The sequence below is a fragment of the Carica papaya genome, chromosome 2 (genome assembly GCF_054855325.1).
Source record: "Carica papaya isolate Zhongbai chromosome 2, ASM5485532v1, whole genome shotgun sequence".
Classification (NCBI taxonomy): domain Eukaryota; kingdom Viridiplantae; phylum Streptophyta; class Magnoliopsida; order Brassicales; family Caricaceae; genus Carica; species Carica papaya.
Window position 1 is genome coordinate 4,554,702 of NC_142310.1, and position 18,034 is coordinate 4,572,735.

Consider the following 18,034-nt stretch of genomic DNA (forward strand, 5'->3'; position numbering starts at 1 on the left):
AGTATTAGACTTAAAATAATGTGTTTAGTCTATAAAATAATAATAAAAATTAAAGACTTTAATTTTAATTATTTTTAAAAAAAATAGATTTTAGGTGTTTTTGAAATAATTTTCATAAGTCATGACCAACTGTAAATAAGGAGATGGTATATTTAAAAGAAAAGTTAGAAAACATGGGTCAAATTGCAAAAAAAAGGAAAAATCCAGCCATGCAGAACAGCCACGTCAACAGCACGACGAGTCAGAACGTGTCGCGTGACAAACACACTAACACAGGCTCCACGCGGGCGATCTGCGTGTCTGGCGATCCAACGGCCTGGGCTCCTCCCGTGTGCACGAATGGCCCAGATTAACTTTTTGAGTAAGCGATATCGGACGGTCCACACTCTTTTGATTGAACGGTCCAGATCTTTTTCCCTAATAAACACAATCGGACGATTGAGGAGACTCCACGTGGGCCCGGATGGACAGCCCAAATCGAGGGGAGGGGGGTATTTAAACTTCTCTTTCAAACCAAAACTCTAACCCTAGCCAATACCCCCTCACCAGAGAAGAAAAAAAGGGCGGCTGGAGGAGAAACCAACCACTGGCGCTGCCACACTAGAGACCTAAAATACACCAGTGAGTGTAGTTTTTCTTTTCGTTTTTCCTCGTTCCTCCGCCCTTAGCCATATAACTTGTTTTCGTTGCAAGAGAACCGAGAACAACTGCAAACTGCAAAGAAGAATACGGTGAAGCTTGGTTGACCTGTTGTACCACAAATCAAAAAATACTCTGGTAAGTCGTATCCTCTTCTTATTCATCCCATTTTTCCTGCCCTTTAGTCATATAACTTGTTTTCAATGCAAGGTGACTGAAAAAGCCACGAACCGCAAGGAAAGAACGATAGAACCTGATTGAGCTACCGCACTGGAGACCGAAAAATGCCAATAAGCCTTGATTTTTCCCCTTGTTCCACCGATAGACACCTCTTAATCATGAATTAAATAGGTTTTTATCGAGAACCGGGCGAAAACAATCTGACCGAGAAGAGGAGCTGCCGGAGAAGGAGGACCCAATGGTGGAGCACAACTGTATTGTCGCGCTGGAATCCCAAAACTGACTCCCTTATGAGATTTTTTGTCTTTTTGGCCGCTTTCACATATTTTCACTTCATTTTTTTATGTACGTCTCGATTTTAGCAGAAAAATATAAGAAATCCAGGAAGCGAAAATCGTCGAAAAGCATAGTGAAAAAGGTGGTGTTCTGAACACTGACCTAGTGTAAGAATCTCTTACCTCTTTTTCCTTTCGGTAAAAATTGAAGCTAAACTGATAAATAAATGAAAATTTTAGTTAATTTGGGATCCTCTAATTGATTAAAGTACAGGTTGTCAATGGAGTAAGTAACAAGTCAATTTATGTATGTTTGAGTTTTTAATTGTAGTAACTATTCCTATAGTTGTTATTATGTTATTTTGTTCACTGTACTATTTACTTTAATATGCTTATTCTAAATTCTACGGCGAATACTGTAAGGCCTCTATACATTTTGTCTTGTTATTCAATTGTGCGTTTAATAGGTTTTTACCGGTATAATGCGTACTTATTTCATGTATTTACCCTAAAATGTGAATTCATTACTCATGTAGTTGGGATTCAGATATACGTGTCTCTTATGGCTAAATAGTAAATAAAAAAAAGTATATGCATGAATTAATAATATCAAATAAAAGGGCTTACCGGGTGTCTTGAGAAAGAGTGTACGGACTTTGTGCATAGAGTAAACTCTACTGTGGACGTTAACCTCAGTTAAACAGAGTTGAGAAGTCCCATACCGGAAGGGGTTGAGAATTGTTATAATTACGCTCATATCCAACTAGGTATTGAAGTGGTTGTGTATTTTGGTGCCCATTACCGGATGGAGTATAGGGACAACCATTGATTATAGAATGAATGCTCGTGCCCACATGCAGTGGAGACCCATATGGACCTTAGTAGCACCGGTAGGCAAGGTAAAATGATAAAGATAGATGAGATAGAAATCCAATTTTGGGAAATAATGAAAGCTTAACTATTATATGTCCTTAGAGTGCGCGTCGTAGGTTACTATACTGATATTTACCTCAATAAATGACATTTAAGAACTTACAGGTGAGTTAAGAAAATTCATATTTTCAGTTAAACGAGTTTTATCAAAAATGAGTTTCATTGGTTGTTTTATGATTTTTACAAACTTTTAATCTTCCGTATCAGTAGTAAGACGTTGATATTCTTACTAAGCTAATGTAGCTCACCTTTTATTATTAACCATTTTAAATTATGACGATCAAGACCCGGATTCTGAATGACAAGAAAGCTAACTAAAAGATTACCTCTCTGCTTCCCCAGTTTCGAGCAGAGATTGATCACATTTATTTTCTTTATTATCTTTTTTCATCTAAGTCTTTCAATGATATTCTCGTAACCCTATTGAGCATTTTAAGTAAATTGTGCAAAGAATGTAACCCTAAACTCTAAATTATTTCCGCTAAATTATAAATTTCAGTATTGTTTAATTCCACTACTTCTAGGTTATATCCTCGAGATCCCAAATATGCGTCTGGACTTTTACATCATGTACTTTTATTCATATCATGAATGATACATATATATATATATAATTGTTTAAATTATACTAAATTAAAATTCTTCATTTAATTCAGACTTACAAATATATAATTCATTAAAATTGACTAATTACTATAAATATATTTATATATTCTAATTTAATAATTAAGTACGAATACTGAGGCTAGTTAATAAAAAAAAATAATATACCAATATAATTATATACACACAGTCTATATCATACACATACATAATACCTAAATATAAACAATATCAAAATCCAAATAATAACAATAACTAAATTGTTAACAAGATATGATTATATAATAATAAAATATAGTCAAATTTAATAAATATTATTACTTTAATTGAGGAATGTAACGTTTAAATAGTTTTGCCTTACAAATTTAAGATAAGAATGAGAAGTGAACAAGCACAACTCTTTTTATTCACTCTTTCTCTCAACCAGCTGCTACTTCTTTTTCATTCACCATCTCCTCCCACCAAAAAAGAAAGAAACAACAAGTACCAATCTCAATCTTCCTTTCTCTGTTTATTAAGAAAATAACCCAAAAATCCTCCAAGTTTTCTATTTATTCCCCTTTGTTTCTCTTCTGTTCTTCTCAAATCCTCTCTTGGGATTTCTTTTTTCTTTCAAAGTCATTGTCTCGATCTGTTCTATTTGTGTCTGCTCTGAAATTTCTTTGATCTTGAAATGGTTGGTAGCTTCTTGGGATTCATTGATTAACACTTTGGGAGATCACTAGGAGGTGGAAGAAGTGACTCGTTTGAGCCTTTTCCGTTGTCCACTAAGAATGCCATCTTGAGTCCCCATGTTGTGTGTACTTCTAAATGACAGTGAAAAAACCATATACCTATAGCAAAAAAATTACTTGCGGTTAAAATATAAATAATTAATTAATTATCTAACATGCATTGTATCAAAGTAAGATATTTAAATCAATTAAGTTTACACAACGTATGTTATGTTTATATTCTTTTATACACACTTTTAATATGAGAGATAACTTTAAAAAAAAAAATTAATATGAGAGATAATTTAAAAATTTTCTGGTAAGTAGTGTAATCTTATAGAAATTTATATTTCTGGAATAAATATAATTCGAAAAAAAACTAATATCGAATAAATATTAGCGATATTCTGATATAAGGATGTTATTATTTTCATAAAATTTAAAGAGAAAAAAAAAATTTATTATAAGATAAATAAACTTTCAAATTTCATTAATACATGAATTCTATAAAAATATATTTGTTTTAAACGACCTTAGTATATAAATATAAAGTCTTGTAATAAGAGAATTAGTAAGTGTTTTTCTTTTTTAATTGTAAAAGCAAAGGAAGCTGAGTTTGAAAAGGAAAAAAAAAATGATCCCCAATTTTCTTTTGGCAAAAGGGTATCCTTATTTTCATAAATCTTGTAAAAAAGGCAGTAAATTTCAAGAAATCATTATGATGCCCAATAGTTAAAGATTATATCTTTTACAAAAGGGTAATCTTTATTTTTAAATGTTTATTAAAAACCAAAGCTGTTAAACATACCTGGATTATCTGCTCTGAATCTGATTGCAGTCCAACCAGCAGTAGGCACACTCATTGTATTCCGCTCCACAGGATCGACAAGATTGAATCGTTTTGGATCATTTACAGGATCAAAATTTCCCAGTCCCTTCCCAACAGCAAAAAAATTGAATCCATGGAGGTGAGTTGGATGACTTTCAGGAGCTATAATAGTGGTACCTTGTAACACAAGTTGAACACTTGAATTAAAAGCCAGCCTATAAAGCCTTGTGCCATTCAATGTCTGGAAGCTTGATGGCTGTGGACCTGTATAATTGAAAGGTACTGGTGGATTCCCTGGAAAATCATCAGTAAAAACTCCACTGATGTTGAAGTAATGAGCTTGAAGGAGAGCTGTTGAGGGTAATGCAAAGGAAATGTTGTTAATGGCTGCCACAGATTTGGTCCCATTAATACATGTAGCACAAGGATTAATCCCAACACTCATGGCGAAAAGCAAGGAATGGTCTATTTCTAGTGGGACTTTCGTGGGGTAATCTTTCGAGTTCAGGCTCTTCAGAGAATCAATGAACTTCATTTGTGACACTGTTGAATTTATCGGAGGCATTCTAGTTAGTATAGTTGGCGGGAAAGAAGGTGTCCCTTTGTACCTTAAGTAGCCAATTGATGTTAAATTGTCAACAGCAACAATTGTGTCCATGAATGGAGAGATACCAATTAGGTACTTCCCGGAAAGTTGGTCTGCTGTTAGGAGGGCATTCGTGGTTTGGCCTGGACCGATGAAAACAGTGTCAAGATTCACTGGTTTCGTGTAGGATGCATCGACTTCCACAATGGTGAGATTGTGGCCAGCGAGTTTAAAGAAGAGCTCATCATTGACTGCAGCGTTGATGATTCTTAGCAGATAAGTTTTGCCACTTTCAACATGTAAAGTGTATCCTGAAAAATGTTAGAAAGCCAAAGCTATCTTAGGGTTTGATTTCCTTCAGCTTGAAACTCTTTAGTAATAAAAATGAACCCATTATTTCAAAATTTAAAATGGATATAAAATGTATCTAATCACTAGATTAGTACCTTGAGAAGTGCAGCCAGGAACCGGGCCTGGAAAGCCATTAATGGTATGTGAATCTGATATATTTGGTGGAAAACCAGTCTGTGTAGCCTGATTGATAATAGTTTCAACATCTGCTTTCCACCATTCTCCTACAAATTAAGACAAGGAAACTGCGTCAAACACTGAGAATGAGCCTTAACTTGCCATTTACCTGAAGAAAACTCCTCTGAGATAAATTCAGTAGAGCATTGAGCGCACCTAGTATGATGATTTTTTCCTTGTGAGGTTTAGGAAATGGGTAAGAAAGGCCCTTCTTTGGCAAGATCACAATGGCACCATGGACAGTTGCTCGTAACCATGAAATGTGAGCGTGCCAAAGGAGCGTGCCTCGTTGGCCAACGAGGGTGAAATTGTAAACAAAGCTCCCTCCTGGCTGGATCGGACATTGTGTGATGTATGCTGGTCCATCAGACCATCCTGTCCTAAGTTGCCTGACTCCATGCCTGCAACAATACTCAAATTAGGCAGTTCATAATCCAATTAGCATCTCGTATACTCATTCATATCCGAAGTACGGAGAGGGAAGAATTGTAATTCTCACCAGTGAATTGTTAGATTGTATTGGACATTGTTGGTGACTCTTACAAGCACATTATCATCTTCTCTTGCATAAAGTGTCGGACCGGGGAACTTACCATTCACAGTGACAATTGATTTAGTTGCACAAAGCTTTATTGTGTTCGTCATGGCTACCTGCATTGATTTAGTTAAGATTTTATGTATAATATCACATGAAATAATATAGCTGCATTTGGCACGAGTTCATAAACATTTTGAGTTATTTCATACTACTTATGTTTGATTAAAAGTATTAAATACTACACTGAAACATTTTTTTTAAGTTTTGTGACATAAAACTAGAATTTTGACTTTGATATTATTTTTAATTCTGATACTATTTTTAAATAAGAATAGAAGAAAAATGTTAATGACATGGGATGCTTTACTGTTATACGTGTTGAAAACCTGAAACAACAATATAGCCTAAAATAACTTACAGTGAAATTGTATCGGCGAACCTTGGCTTCTGCCAATGATGGAAACACAAGAGCCAACAGCAGTAGCAGTAGCATTACTCGAACCAAGTTTTTCATTTTCTCTTTTCTATAATTGCTAATTTAATCCCAGGATAATCTTCTAGTAAGCAGTTCTAAAGTGTATATATATATATATATAAACAGAAACAGATATGCCTCTGATGGAATGTCATTTTAGCTGGTTAGGTGAGTAAAGCTCACTGTTCTTCCCGAGGTTTCTTGGATGTTACACAAAGTCGTAATCATATTTTTCCAAGAATACTGATAAAACCTCTTGCCATTTTCACTTGAATGTTACCTTTGTTAGAGATGAAACATACTTCCCATCTATCTGCACATCGATCCATCTTGATATCCTGCTTGTAAAAAAGCCTCTTGTTAAAGTAATACAATGTACAACTTAGTAATCATATATCAATTACTTTTGCATTAATAAGCAATCATACAATATTAACAGTTAATCTAATTGCTTCTCTTTGAGATTTAATGTTATCAGGGAATTCGTCTAAAAGGAATTCTCAGCCGTTCTTGATAAATTATGTTGACCGAATCACGTAAATTTTGTGTTTTTATTTTACTATTTTGAATACTTATTTATTTTTTAATTATCCTGGAGAACACCAAGGTCTAAATATTCAAAATCTTCATTGAAGGGCTTAGGGGTTTTTAATGTGTATCTTGCAGCTTAATTATGCTCTCAACAACTCTCTTAATGTGATTAATTTTTAGATAATTAATTAAAAAATGTCGGTTCTTACAGAAGAGTTCAAAGAGAGGTGGGAATTGTGGTGGTGGTGGTTGGTCTGAGTTTATGATACATTGATGAAATCAAAGTGGAATTTCATTTGATAGTGGAGAAATAGTTTTCATGAATTGAACATCTGAAGGCATGGTCAGCTGTCCAAATCTCTAGCAAGAATCATATAATAGAGTTAATGTATAGTTAATTGCAGCTGAATATGCCCTGCAAATTCTCAAATCCCACCTCTACCTTTCTACTAATTCGAACTCCATTTTTTTTCTCTTGTTGCTTCTAACCTAGTTTATTAAGAAATTTAACATCTGTTTCGTGGTTTATTTTGTTACCCGTCTTGAAACGTATGTGTGTAAATAAAATTTAACCAACTTCATATCAAAATATTTAATAATTTATAAGTTTTATATGAAGTTACAACTAATAATTTAAAATTAAACCTTTAAAAACTGGTAATGTAGGCCTAAAAATATCGGATAAATAGTTTTAGGGTGTTACAAATAGTATCATGTTCTCGGTTGATGACTCTTTGTGATATAATTCATAATTATAGTACATTTAATCTTGATTAAATTCTCAATAATTTTTATAAAAATTACGATATTCTAATTTTACGTTAAACAATTTTTGAATTCTATATAAAAATTTAAATCACTTACTATTAATAATATAGTTTAAATTTATTTAAATTATATAATTTAAACCTAAAACATTGTTTGATGCTTAGAACAGATTAGTTTTAGTAGAATTGAATAGCTTTTCTTATTTAAGACAGATTTTATATGCATGATTGAGATTCATGTGACCAATATTTTGGTACAAATTGTAACAAGAGAAGCCTAGTTTGACAACTCCAGAATGAGCATTAAGATCAACCTTTTTGAGATGTAGTTTCTATAGCACCAGCAATCTTATTAATGCAAGATTTGTATAGAAATCCTAGAAAATCGATGATGGTGTCCTCGCTAGCTCCTTCGAGAGGATTAATCTCGAACGACCAATCAACTAGTGTTGATTCATCTCCATAATCCACGAGTTGTAACGAATTTACAGACCCGTCAAGACCAACATTGCTTGCTTCCATTTTATAAACATATTTGTATGATGATGAATCCATGGAAACTAGTATCTCCTTGATCCAAGACCTTTCTCCATCTTGCTGAGGGAACATGAAGCCGGAGACAAGCCGAACATAGCCTGGAATGCCTTCGTTACCGGCTAAATCAGTGCACCTTTCCACCATTGGCATCCATTCAGGTAACTTTTCAGTCTGAGAAACCATGATCCATACTTTTTGTATTGGTGCATCAACTATAGCTGCAACCGAGCCTTGCCATTTCCTCTGTCCTGCTCCTTCAACTGCCTGGAGAAAAGTGCAGAAGTTTATGGACAAGATTTTTATAGCATAGTAAGTATCGATGCTCGTCACAAAAAACAATACAGTTCAGAACTCAATCCACATTCTTAGAAAAATGACATATTTTATGTATATCTATAATATGACTACAGGGGGAAAAGATCCTAAAATATAGGGAAGAATGCATACCATGCTTCTCTAGTTTTCTCTCTTCTTTTCAGCATTGACTAGTTCTATCCGTTGACATGTCAATGGAGTTTTTCAACTTGCAAAAGATGAGTCTTTAATTGAATATAAGATGTTATAACACAGTAGGTGATGTTTATGTTTGGTCTAATATGGAAGAAACTTGATGATAAGAAGACATTGGTTGTTTGTTGTTGTGGAGTCCTAGGAAATACAGTGTAAATTTAGCTGGCATGTTCCTTTGCAGAAGAGACAATGACATACAAAGATAATTACAAGGCTTGTTTCTTAGAAATTTTCATTTTTGAAACAACAGTTACACTGTAACGCCACAAATTCAGAGACACATTATAAAGTTGTATATTCATAAAAAAATTTATAAATATGCAAATCTTGAAACAATTTTAAATTTAATCAAATATGTTTTAAAAATTTAATTATTAGTTAACTCTTTTGAGTTGAAGTTTTATCTTAAATATAAAAAAAATTGATCTCTTAAATGATTTCTCAATCCAAATTAAATAATTATATCATTATTTCTTTTTTCTTTTCTTTTCGACTGGGTAGTACATACACATCTATTCATATATGTATATATGTATATTAACAGATAAGATAGAGATATAATTAAGATATAAGTTCATAGGAAACAAAAAAAATTCCAACAATTGCCTGGGAAGCTACTTTTTTAGTGTACAAGTAAAATATTCTCAAGAAAATGCTTGCTGACTTGAAGATCACTTGGAATGTTACCAAGATTTCAAACTTGTAAATCTGGGTCTTACCGTTGATGGAAAATCTCATCAGTCTCATACAAACTTAGATATGAAACAGCTTGGATATTATTCCAAAATGTAGAAAAATAATTAAGAAAAAGAAGATTAAAGTATTGTGATTATTTAAGCAGCAGCTCCAACAGGAATTCCACTCTTGAGCCTTGATGATCCGTAAAGAGTTTCTTCGAATCTGATAATCTCGTTCTTGGAGCCGTAAGCAACTTGAGTCCTGTCATCAAGATTGTTGACCGTCTTGTCTAGCACAGACTGGTAGCCATCACTACTGTATCCTCCAGCTTTCTCAATCAAGTATCCTAAAGGAGCTACCTCAAAAAGCAGCCTCAGCTTGGCCTTCGAAGAAGGTGATATCACATTCGTGAAGACACCTTTCTCTTTTACAATTATCTGCAGATCAACAGTCATCAGCCGTTTTAGATTTCTTGAACTTTTGTAAAATCGAATAAACTCAGTCGAATAAGGACCACGTGATAACTGATGTTGTAACTTTAATATTTTATAGATTTCAAACAAGTTAAGGAAACAATTGATTAGTAGAATACTTCATAATACCTGGTTAACATCTGGAACCATCCCTCCGGTGTATCTCAATGTGTATTTCTCTTTGACATAGTAGTTGATCAGCTGCTTATGTGAAAACAAGAAAAAGAAAAAGTTTATACCAGGATTAATTGACCCCCTAATCAATTTTTCTGAAGTTATAATTGAATTGGTAGACGTATAAACCTTGTCATATTCAGGATTATCATATGTTGCTCTGAGATTTCCAGGAGAAAAGAGTTTTCCTTCACCTATCTCTGTTGTCTCCTTGACATGTTGCCATTTTCCTGATGAACCCACCAAGTAAACACGGTGTTAAAGGAACTGGGTTTGGCCATCGATCAAAATATTTAGTGAAACCAGATTTTCAGTAGCTTCGTTAATCACGCTCATGGTTACGGATGAACTAAGCATACATGTCAAGAAAGAGAAGGTTTCTGACTGAAAAACAAGTTGGGTAGGAGAACTTTATGCTTCAATGAACTATGAAATGTTATAGTGAGCAAACCTTCATCAAGGAGAAGGAACTCATGGGTTCCAGGAATGTCCTTAATGGCAAGAACATAGGTGGTTCGAGGCCCATAAATCCCCATGGCTGCTGCAACTTGTTCCCTTCCTGTCACACCAGTTAGCTTATCTCCAGGCCACACACCAAAAATGGTGCCTACAGTGAAATTCGTATCGACAATGCTGGAACCATCGAGTGGATCAAATGCAACACTGAATCCTCCTGTCCAAATTGCAAAAGATCTATTTAGTTAAAATTCTGATTTATCAGTTTCCAAGTTCAGAACTTTGTTCACATTTCAGACAGACCTTCAACTGGGCCTCCCATGTCTTGGAGCTCAGGGACTTCTTCAGAGCAAGCATACTTACAGAAATGTGAGTACTGCAAAGCCTATATATATGCAGAAGATAAAAATTATTCAGCTGTAGTTTGACAAAAAAGAAAAAAAAAAGAAAGAGAAAGAAACTCGAACCTCGAAAAGAAGCTTGTTGGCAAGCATATCAACAGCAAGCTGCTCATCACCAAAGGAATTTACACAAGCTGTTCCTCCACAAGAAGCTGTTCTAACTTTAAAGGCAATAGTCCTTAATGCCTCTCCCATACACATCAGTAATCTGATTAGTCCCTTATCTGGAGTTGCTTTGGTTAAAAATTCTTCCTGCAAATTTTAATTTACTGTAAAGTTTGAATTACAACGAGCTTGAAATCCAGAGGTTTAAAGTGTAATTTGCCATACATAAAATAGATTTTTGTATTAATGGGTTTCCATATGCGAAAAAAGAAGAACTTTACCAGACTATCACCAATCTCACATTTGGTCACAACAGAAGAATTGATGTTCTTCACCTTTGAAACTTTGAGGGATGATCTTGGCACCACTTTTAATGATTCTCCAAATAGTGAGCTTGATTTTAGACTCTGTCATCCATTTTGTACATCGATCAACAACAAACTTATAAGAAAATAGCCATGTGAGTAGAAATTCTTTCGCGTACAATTCTATTTGAATATATTCTATATACTATATTTGTCAAGTAAGCAGAATTTTATGAAATTACAATCCTCAGCATGAAATTACTAGTTTCCTCTAATTAGTACTCAAAAGCTCAAGTTACCGGCTGTTAATCATTTATTATCAAGAACATATATAATAGTCATAATCTTACTTATTAATCAATATATACACTTTCTCATAACTCAAATTCAATTCCAAAACAAATTATTAGTAGTTCACAACTTGAATCCTCATATAAAGTTTGATATCTGAGTATGACACTCACTTTCTTACTAATCAAATATATTGAGGTGTCAATTATCTTGAAAATTTAGATAATAAAAGAAAAAAAGTCGAAATTAATGACTAACAAGTAGCTTACTACATCAAATATGTGTGTATATATAGAAAAGCTTGACATGAAGATGTTAGCTAGTGCAAGCATATGTGAGATATACTAATCTGCATACGTGTATGTTGTAGTAATATGCACCTTGGAGCTAAAGGAAGGAGAAATAGAAGGTGGAGAGACAAGTGCAGTAGAGGAATGCTTAGAGGAAACACCGGGAAGGACTATCCCACGTGCATAGCACGTGATGCCGGTCTCCATTGCTGTCTAAGTTCAAGCTTATGAGAAGAAGATGAAAAAGGTTGGAAGGAAGAAGATGATGCAGGCAGAGCTTTGATGTGCTCAAAGCAAGCAGAGTGTTACGAGTATAGATAAGCAGTTAACTGGGAAACGCCACGTGGCGGGCGGTGAGGGGATTGGGAAATTGATCAAGTGGACACCCTGTGGTGAGATTAACTGGTATCGCTCATTAATGTGTGGCTATGCTCATATCATATGACGGTATATTTATATAGGACCACGAGATGAATTAAGGTATAAGGTATAGTTTAGAGTAATTTGAAATTTATTTCTTGATTATATTTTTAAATTTTTATGTAAATTTAATTATAAAAATATAAAAATTTTAAATTTTTAAATTTATAGATTAATTTTCCGATTAGTTCATTTATATGTTGTCATGTCTTTTGTCCTAAACTGTAACTAATTTCAACAAATTGACACACAACACACAGCGAGTTAGTTCGTGTACAAAAGGTCCGATCGGATTAAATTAGTTTTAAAAGTTTAAAATTTATTTTGATTAAATTAAATTTAATCTATTTAATTTTTTTTTTTTTTGATAAATTAAACTATACTACAAAATAAGGAGAAAAATAAAAAGTCATTTGACTTGTTTAATTGTTAAAAAAAAAAAAAAGGTTTAATTGAAGACAAGTTGAGTTTAGAGACTCAAGTTGAATTGGGTTAAGGTAGGCCCAATGGGCCGAGTGATTAGGCTCAATTGAGTTTTAATTGAAATAATGCATTACTTGATATTTTCTATAAATAAAAAAAAATGCTTGCAGATAAATTTAAAAATGACGTATTTTTAAAGTAAAATTTTTTGTAATTTCAAATAAAATTTTATTAAATTAAATGTGAAAATTTAAAAGAATTTTGGAAAAATTAGTTTCTTTTTCTTTTTTTTTTTTTAAATGTGACCCGAAAAAAGAAATGAAATAAAATCATTTCTAAACGTCCGTAATTCGTCATTATGGGCTTGGAAGTGTACGATTGGACTTTCGTAGTTTTAATCCGAAATGGGTTTAAGTTACTAATTCGTTGAATCGGGTTGACCCGCTTTTTCCAAATATTCTGAGAAATTTAGGGGGAACTGGAAGCAGAAGCAAACCTAGAACTCAGGGAAGATACAGGCTTTGCTTTGGCTGTCCAAAACTTTAGAGCTTTATTATTCAGAAAAACCGTAGACCTTTCCTCCCAATAACCAAAAATGGAGTTGAACGTATCTTCTAGGGTTTTGGGGAACAATAAAGTCCGTTTCTTTAGCTCTATTCCAACTACAAGATACCAAAATTCAGTAAACCCGTCAAGTTTATCGGACACTAGTTATCATCATCATCGATTCTCAAATGCTTCTTTTCAGATTTCCTCTAGACTTTCTAGCAAGGATTTGAATATCAATAAGGTAATTTATTCATCATTTCTTTCTTTTTATTCTTAATCTCAAGGCTCTGCCAGCTACTCTAGCATTTTCTTCCAATGGGCTTCGCCAAAATACCTGAATTCTGGAGAAAGTTTTTGTTTTTTTTTTTTTTAAATGTGGGTTTTTGTTGAAATTGGTTGTTTTTAGGTGGTGAAGATGCCTAGTCATGATTCTAGGGAGTTTGAGCTATCGACCTTAACGGCACTATCTCCTTTGGATGGTCGTTATTGGGGTAAAGTAAAAGACTTAGCTCCATACATGAGCGAGTATGGATTAATCCGGTTTCGGGTTTTGGTTGAGGTAAAGTTTTTATTATTGCCTTTGTTTCTACTATATCGCATTTATATCCTTGTTTACGCTGTTGACATATTTCTTTATTCGCTGTCTTTTAGTTTTGGGCTAGTTTGTTTTTGGTTGTTTTTGGGTGTTCCCAGGACAAGCAAATTTAGCTTAATGAATTTTGTTGTAACTGAAAGTGTATTGGAATATATAGAAATATTTTTTTTCCTAGATGATGAAGGTATAATGGGCTTAGCTTTTATGGTGGCAATGGACTTTAATGTGAGATAATATCATGCTTATAATTTCCAACACATGGGCAGTGTTTATATGTGCAAAATTTGCATAGTTTGTCTTGACCCCAAAACTTTAAGTGGAAGACTGTTGCACTTAAATAAATTTTGGTTTGAGGAAATTTTGAAATGTACAATTCAATCAGCTTTTAGTTGATCTTACCTACATGAATCACTGCTTGATTGACTTTGAGAGACCTGTAAGCTATAATCTGGGTGGATAACGAATATACTTCCACTCCAGCTGCTCATCGATTTGGACTCTGCAAGTTGTTTGCTATGTGTTGGATTGATCAAGCAGTTATTATCTCCAGAAATGGAAGTGATTGATCAAGCAATTATAATCATATTTTTCATTGATCAAATAACTTGGTGCATCTCTGTTGACGTTAGCAACAGTTACTAATATCAATTCACTATAATTATGAATCTTTAAAACTATATGCATGCACTTTAATGGTAAATTTCATTTATTAAATTTTTAATATTGAAAGTATATCTCTATGTATCATGTGGTCATTATTTTATTTTGAGGAGGCTCTTTTATAATTGAATCTGCTAGATCAAATGGTTGCTGAAGCTTTCACAAATTCCTGAAGTCGCAGAAGTTCCAAACTTCAGTGAAGAAGCTCGCTCTTACTTGCAAGGTGTGGTTGATGGATTTGGTATAGATGACGCTTTGGAAATCAAAAAGATTGAGAGGGTCACCAACCATGATGTAAAAGCAGTTGAGTATTTCTTGAAACAGAAATGTCAGTCACATCCAGAGGTTGCTAAGGTAGTGCTTTACTCTTGTTCTATTCTGTATAATCTGTGGCTAGAGATTTTGATATTTGGAATATGATGTCATCGTATGCCACCTTTTCAGGTACTTGAATTTTTCCATTTTGCTTGCACATCTGAAGACATCAACAATCTTGCCCATGCGTTGATGCTGAAAGAATCGTTCAATGAGGTTATGTTTCCCGTCATGGATGAACTGATTCAGGCCATATGCAATATGGCCAAGGCTAATGCAGATATTCCCATGCTTTCACGCACTCATGGGCAGGTAGTAATGAATCCTGCTTAACTGCCAATCTACGTTACTGTTAATTATCATTTGATGCACTATTCGGCTGAGTGATAGTGTGATGTTTGCTCTCTCTTTCTCTCATATGCACGAACAAACACACACTTCATTGCTTGCGAGATATTGGAAAATATTTGCTTTTTGAGATTGGTTGTGACTTCAACCTTTTAGCTTTTTGTTTTTTTCTTCATCAGGATTGTTTTTTTGCTTAGCAGTTTATATGGTATATGCTTGTACTTTTTTTTAAAATGTGTTTTGTCTTTGGATGGTTATTTAACTTTTCTTATCATTGGCAGCCAGCTTCACCTACGACGTTGGGGAAGGAAATGGCAATTTTTGCTTTCAGGTTAAGTAGAGAAAGAAAAGACATTAATCAAGTTGAGATAATGGGAAAATTTGCTGGTGCGGTGGGGAATTACAATGCACATCTTGTTTCATATCCAAATGTTAACTGGCCTCGGATTGCAGAAGAGTTTGTTCATTCTCTTGGATTGAGTTTCAATCCCTATGTTACTCAGGTGGTTAAAGAAATCATTTGTTTTATTGATTTGTATGAGATGTTCATGCTGTTTCTTGTTAAGTGAAGAAGTTCAATGCCTAGTCTGTGGACCTTTCAGAGGCAAATTAGATAGACCATGCAAAGCACTATCCGATTAAATGTTTACTTTGAATTTGTTTTGCAGATTGAAACTCATGACTACATGGCCAAGCTTTTCAATGCAGTTACCCGGTTTAACAATATATTGATTGATTTTGATAGAGATATATGGAGTTATATATCCTTCGGTTACTTCAAGCAGGTAATTTTTGTGATTAAGAGGTGAAAATCTCAGCATGTTCCTTATGTTTTACGGAAAATAGACTTAAATTGTTTTCAAAATCTGGAGCAGACAACTAAGGCTGGTGAGATTGGATCATCAACAATGCCTCATAAAGTAAACCCTATTGATTTCGAAAATAGTGAGGGCAATCTTGGTAAAGCAAATGCAGATCTCTCCTACCTGAGCATGAAGTTACCTGTTTCACGGTGGCAGGTATGACCTTGTTCATTCCAAATGTATATTTTTAGACGTTGTAGCTGGCTTTTTCTTCAAAAAAAAAAAAAAGATTATGTAATGATTGCTGTATACTCTATGACAGCGAGATTTGACTGACTCGACTGTTTTGAGGAACATGGGTGGAGTATTAGGACACTCTCTTCTCGCCTATAGAAGTGCGTTACAGGGTATAGGAAAGCTTCAGGTATGTTCATTGGGGTTAAAATAGCAACTTGGCCTGACCTGTCAGTCCTGTTGTCTCTTTATCAGACAGGTTGGATGTTCTTATGTTGAATAGTTTTGAGATTTAAATTATTTTTGCTTTCTAGGTCAATGAAGCTCGCATAATCGAAGACTTGAACCAGGCATGGGAGGTCCTTGCTGAACCAATACAGACTGTATGTATCTTCTGTTGGCATTTGTGATAAAAGTTACTTTTACGGTTTTACCAATTGTAACTTAAATTATTGTATGAAATAGTTCTTCGCCACATACTGACCTCCTCCTCCGAGGCCCTTCTCCAATCGGGGGGAAAAGAAGGGAACTCTTTCCCCGTCTGCCTGTTATCCCTGATATTGAAAATATGCAAACAACATTCTCCTCACCATCATATACAAAAATGTCTTCAAATGTTTTGTCCATCTTCGTGGAACATATATAAAAAGGCAATCTGTGTGAATCATTGTTAATTGCCATACATGAATCCTTTTGCCAAAGTCTGTTATACTATCTGTTTCACTTTGTTCAAATTTTGGAGAAGACGACTGATATGTCATGCAGGTTATGCGGAGATATGGAGTTCCAGAGCCTTATGAGAAGCTAAAGGAGCTAACAAGGGGCAGAGCGGTTACAAAAGAAAGTATAAGAGAATTTATAGAAGGGCTTGAATTACCCAAAGAAGCAAAGAGCAGTCTTCTGAATTTAACACCTCATACCTACATTGGAGCTGCCAGTGAGTTAGCTAGTTATGTAGATGCAGCTGTGAGTTTGTGAATGAGAAATTGGGAGTTGAGAAATTTTGTAGCCAACAAGCACAGAACTTGTGCTGATAGTGTTGTAATAATCTTTATGGTGTATAATACACAAGTGATTGAATATTATTATTTCTTTTTTTTTTTTTTGGGATGGATGGTATTAAAAGATCAATAAGCTAATGAAGTCTGTTGGTAGGATGATTATTTCAAAGTACAACATAAGATATCTTTTAAAAGGGTCGAAATTGACTTGTCCATATGGAGGAGGAGATAAAAAGATACAATGAAGTTATTTTAAATATATATATATATATATATATGTATATAAATTTGGTTTGAACGAGTTAAAATGTGAAATGTCATAAATGCCATTCACTTTCACAAAAGGACAAAATAAATAACCAAAAAGAAAAAAAAAAAAAAAAAAATCAGGGATAATACTACTTTATTATTACTTGGGAGTTTCATGAATCCCATGTACTCCCCTGTCTTTTTCAGATTTATTATTATTTTTTTTTTGTTTCTCAATACAATTTTGTAGGCAAAATAAATTCCACGAAATATTAATAATTATTAATATTGAGGTTGAAATTTTAGATAACTCTTTCTCTGGTATATTAATAGTAAATTTTGGAAGTATATGTTTATTTACATTAATATAATATATTCATAATTTTATTTATACTCATAACACACTGACTAAATTATTGTTTTATATTGAAAATTTTATTCATATCGCATGTTCTTTACTAAAGCTGCAATTGACAAACTTATTATCAAGATGATAATTACAACTTAAACTAATAACTACTACCAAAATTAAATTAATTAAAATTGATTTTAAATGTTTTTATTATAATTATATCCTCATTTTATGAAAAATAAATTAAATTATAATAAAAAGCATTAAT

At 33.6% G+C, this 18,034-nt stretch overlaps 4 protein-coding genes across 4 annotated transcripts; 1 reads left to right on the forward strand and 3 right to left on the reverse strand.

The window, feature by feature from the left end:
- Positions 1-2,990: 2,990 nt before the first annotated feature.
- On the reverse strand, positions 2,991-6,343 carry LOC110819313 (laccase-22-like). The gene is made up of 6 exons (XM_088212848.1): positions 6,243-6,343; positions 5,786-5,937; positions 5,443-5,687; positions 5,205-5,333; positions 4,152-5,069; positions 2,991-3,463 (listed from the first exon to the last, which is right to left on the reverse strand). Exons 1-6 carry the CDS (start codon positions 6,336-6,338, stop codon positions 3,333-3,335), a joined length of 1,671 nt encoding a protein of 556 aa, XP_088068974.1. The 5' UTR covers positions 6,339-6,343; the 3' UTR covers positions 2,991-3,332.
- Positions 6,344-7,763: 1,420 nt separating this feature from the next.
- LOC110819247 (lachrymatory-factor synthase) lies at positions 7,764-8,733 on the reverse strand. The gene is made up of 2 exons (XM_088212847.1): positions 8,582-8,733; positions 7,764-8,398 (listed from the first exon to the last, which is right to left on the reverse strand). Exons 1-2 carry the CDS (start codon positions 8,582-8,584, stop codon positions 7,907-7,909), a joined length of 495 nt encoding a protein of 164 aa, XP_088068973.1. The 5' UTR covers positions 8,585-8,733; the 3' UTR covers positions 7,764-7,906.
- Positions 8,734-9,304: 571 nt separating this feature from the next.
- Positions 9,305-12,113, reverse strand: SBPASE (sedoheptulose-bisphosphatase). The gene is made up of 8 exons (XM_022048458.2): positions 11,908-12,113; positions 11,213-11,338; positions 10,893-11,078; positions 10,729-10,810; positions 10,421-10,642; positions 10,099-10,199; positions 9,925-9,996; positions 9,305-9,759 (listed from the first exon to the last, which is right to left on the reverse strand). Exons 1-8 carry the CDS (start codon positions 12,022-12,024, stop codon positions 9,478-9,480), a joined length of 1,188 nt encoding a protein of 395 aa, XP_021904150.1. The 5' UTR covers positions 12,025-12,113; the 3' UTR covers positions 9,305-9,477.
- Positions 12,114-13,127: 1,014 nt separating this feature from the next.
- LOC110819312 (uncharacterized) lies at positions 13,128-17,249 on the forward strand. Its single transcript, XM_022048457.2, has 10 exons — positions 13,128-13,450; positions 13,616-13,768; positions 14,603-14,818; positions 14,909-15,091; positions 15,409-15,630; positions 15,796-15,912; positions 16,003-16,146; positions 16,253-16,354; positions 16,479-16,547; positions 16,930-17,249. The coding sequence occupies exons 1-10, from the start codon at positions 13,256-13,258 to the stop codon at positions 17,140-17,142; spliced, it is 1,614 nt and encodes a 537-aa protein (XP_021904149.2). The 5' UTR covers positions 13,128-13,255; the 3' UTR covers positions 17,143-17,249.
- The last annotated feature ends 785 nt before the right edge of the window (positions 17,250-18,034 follow it).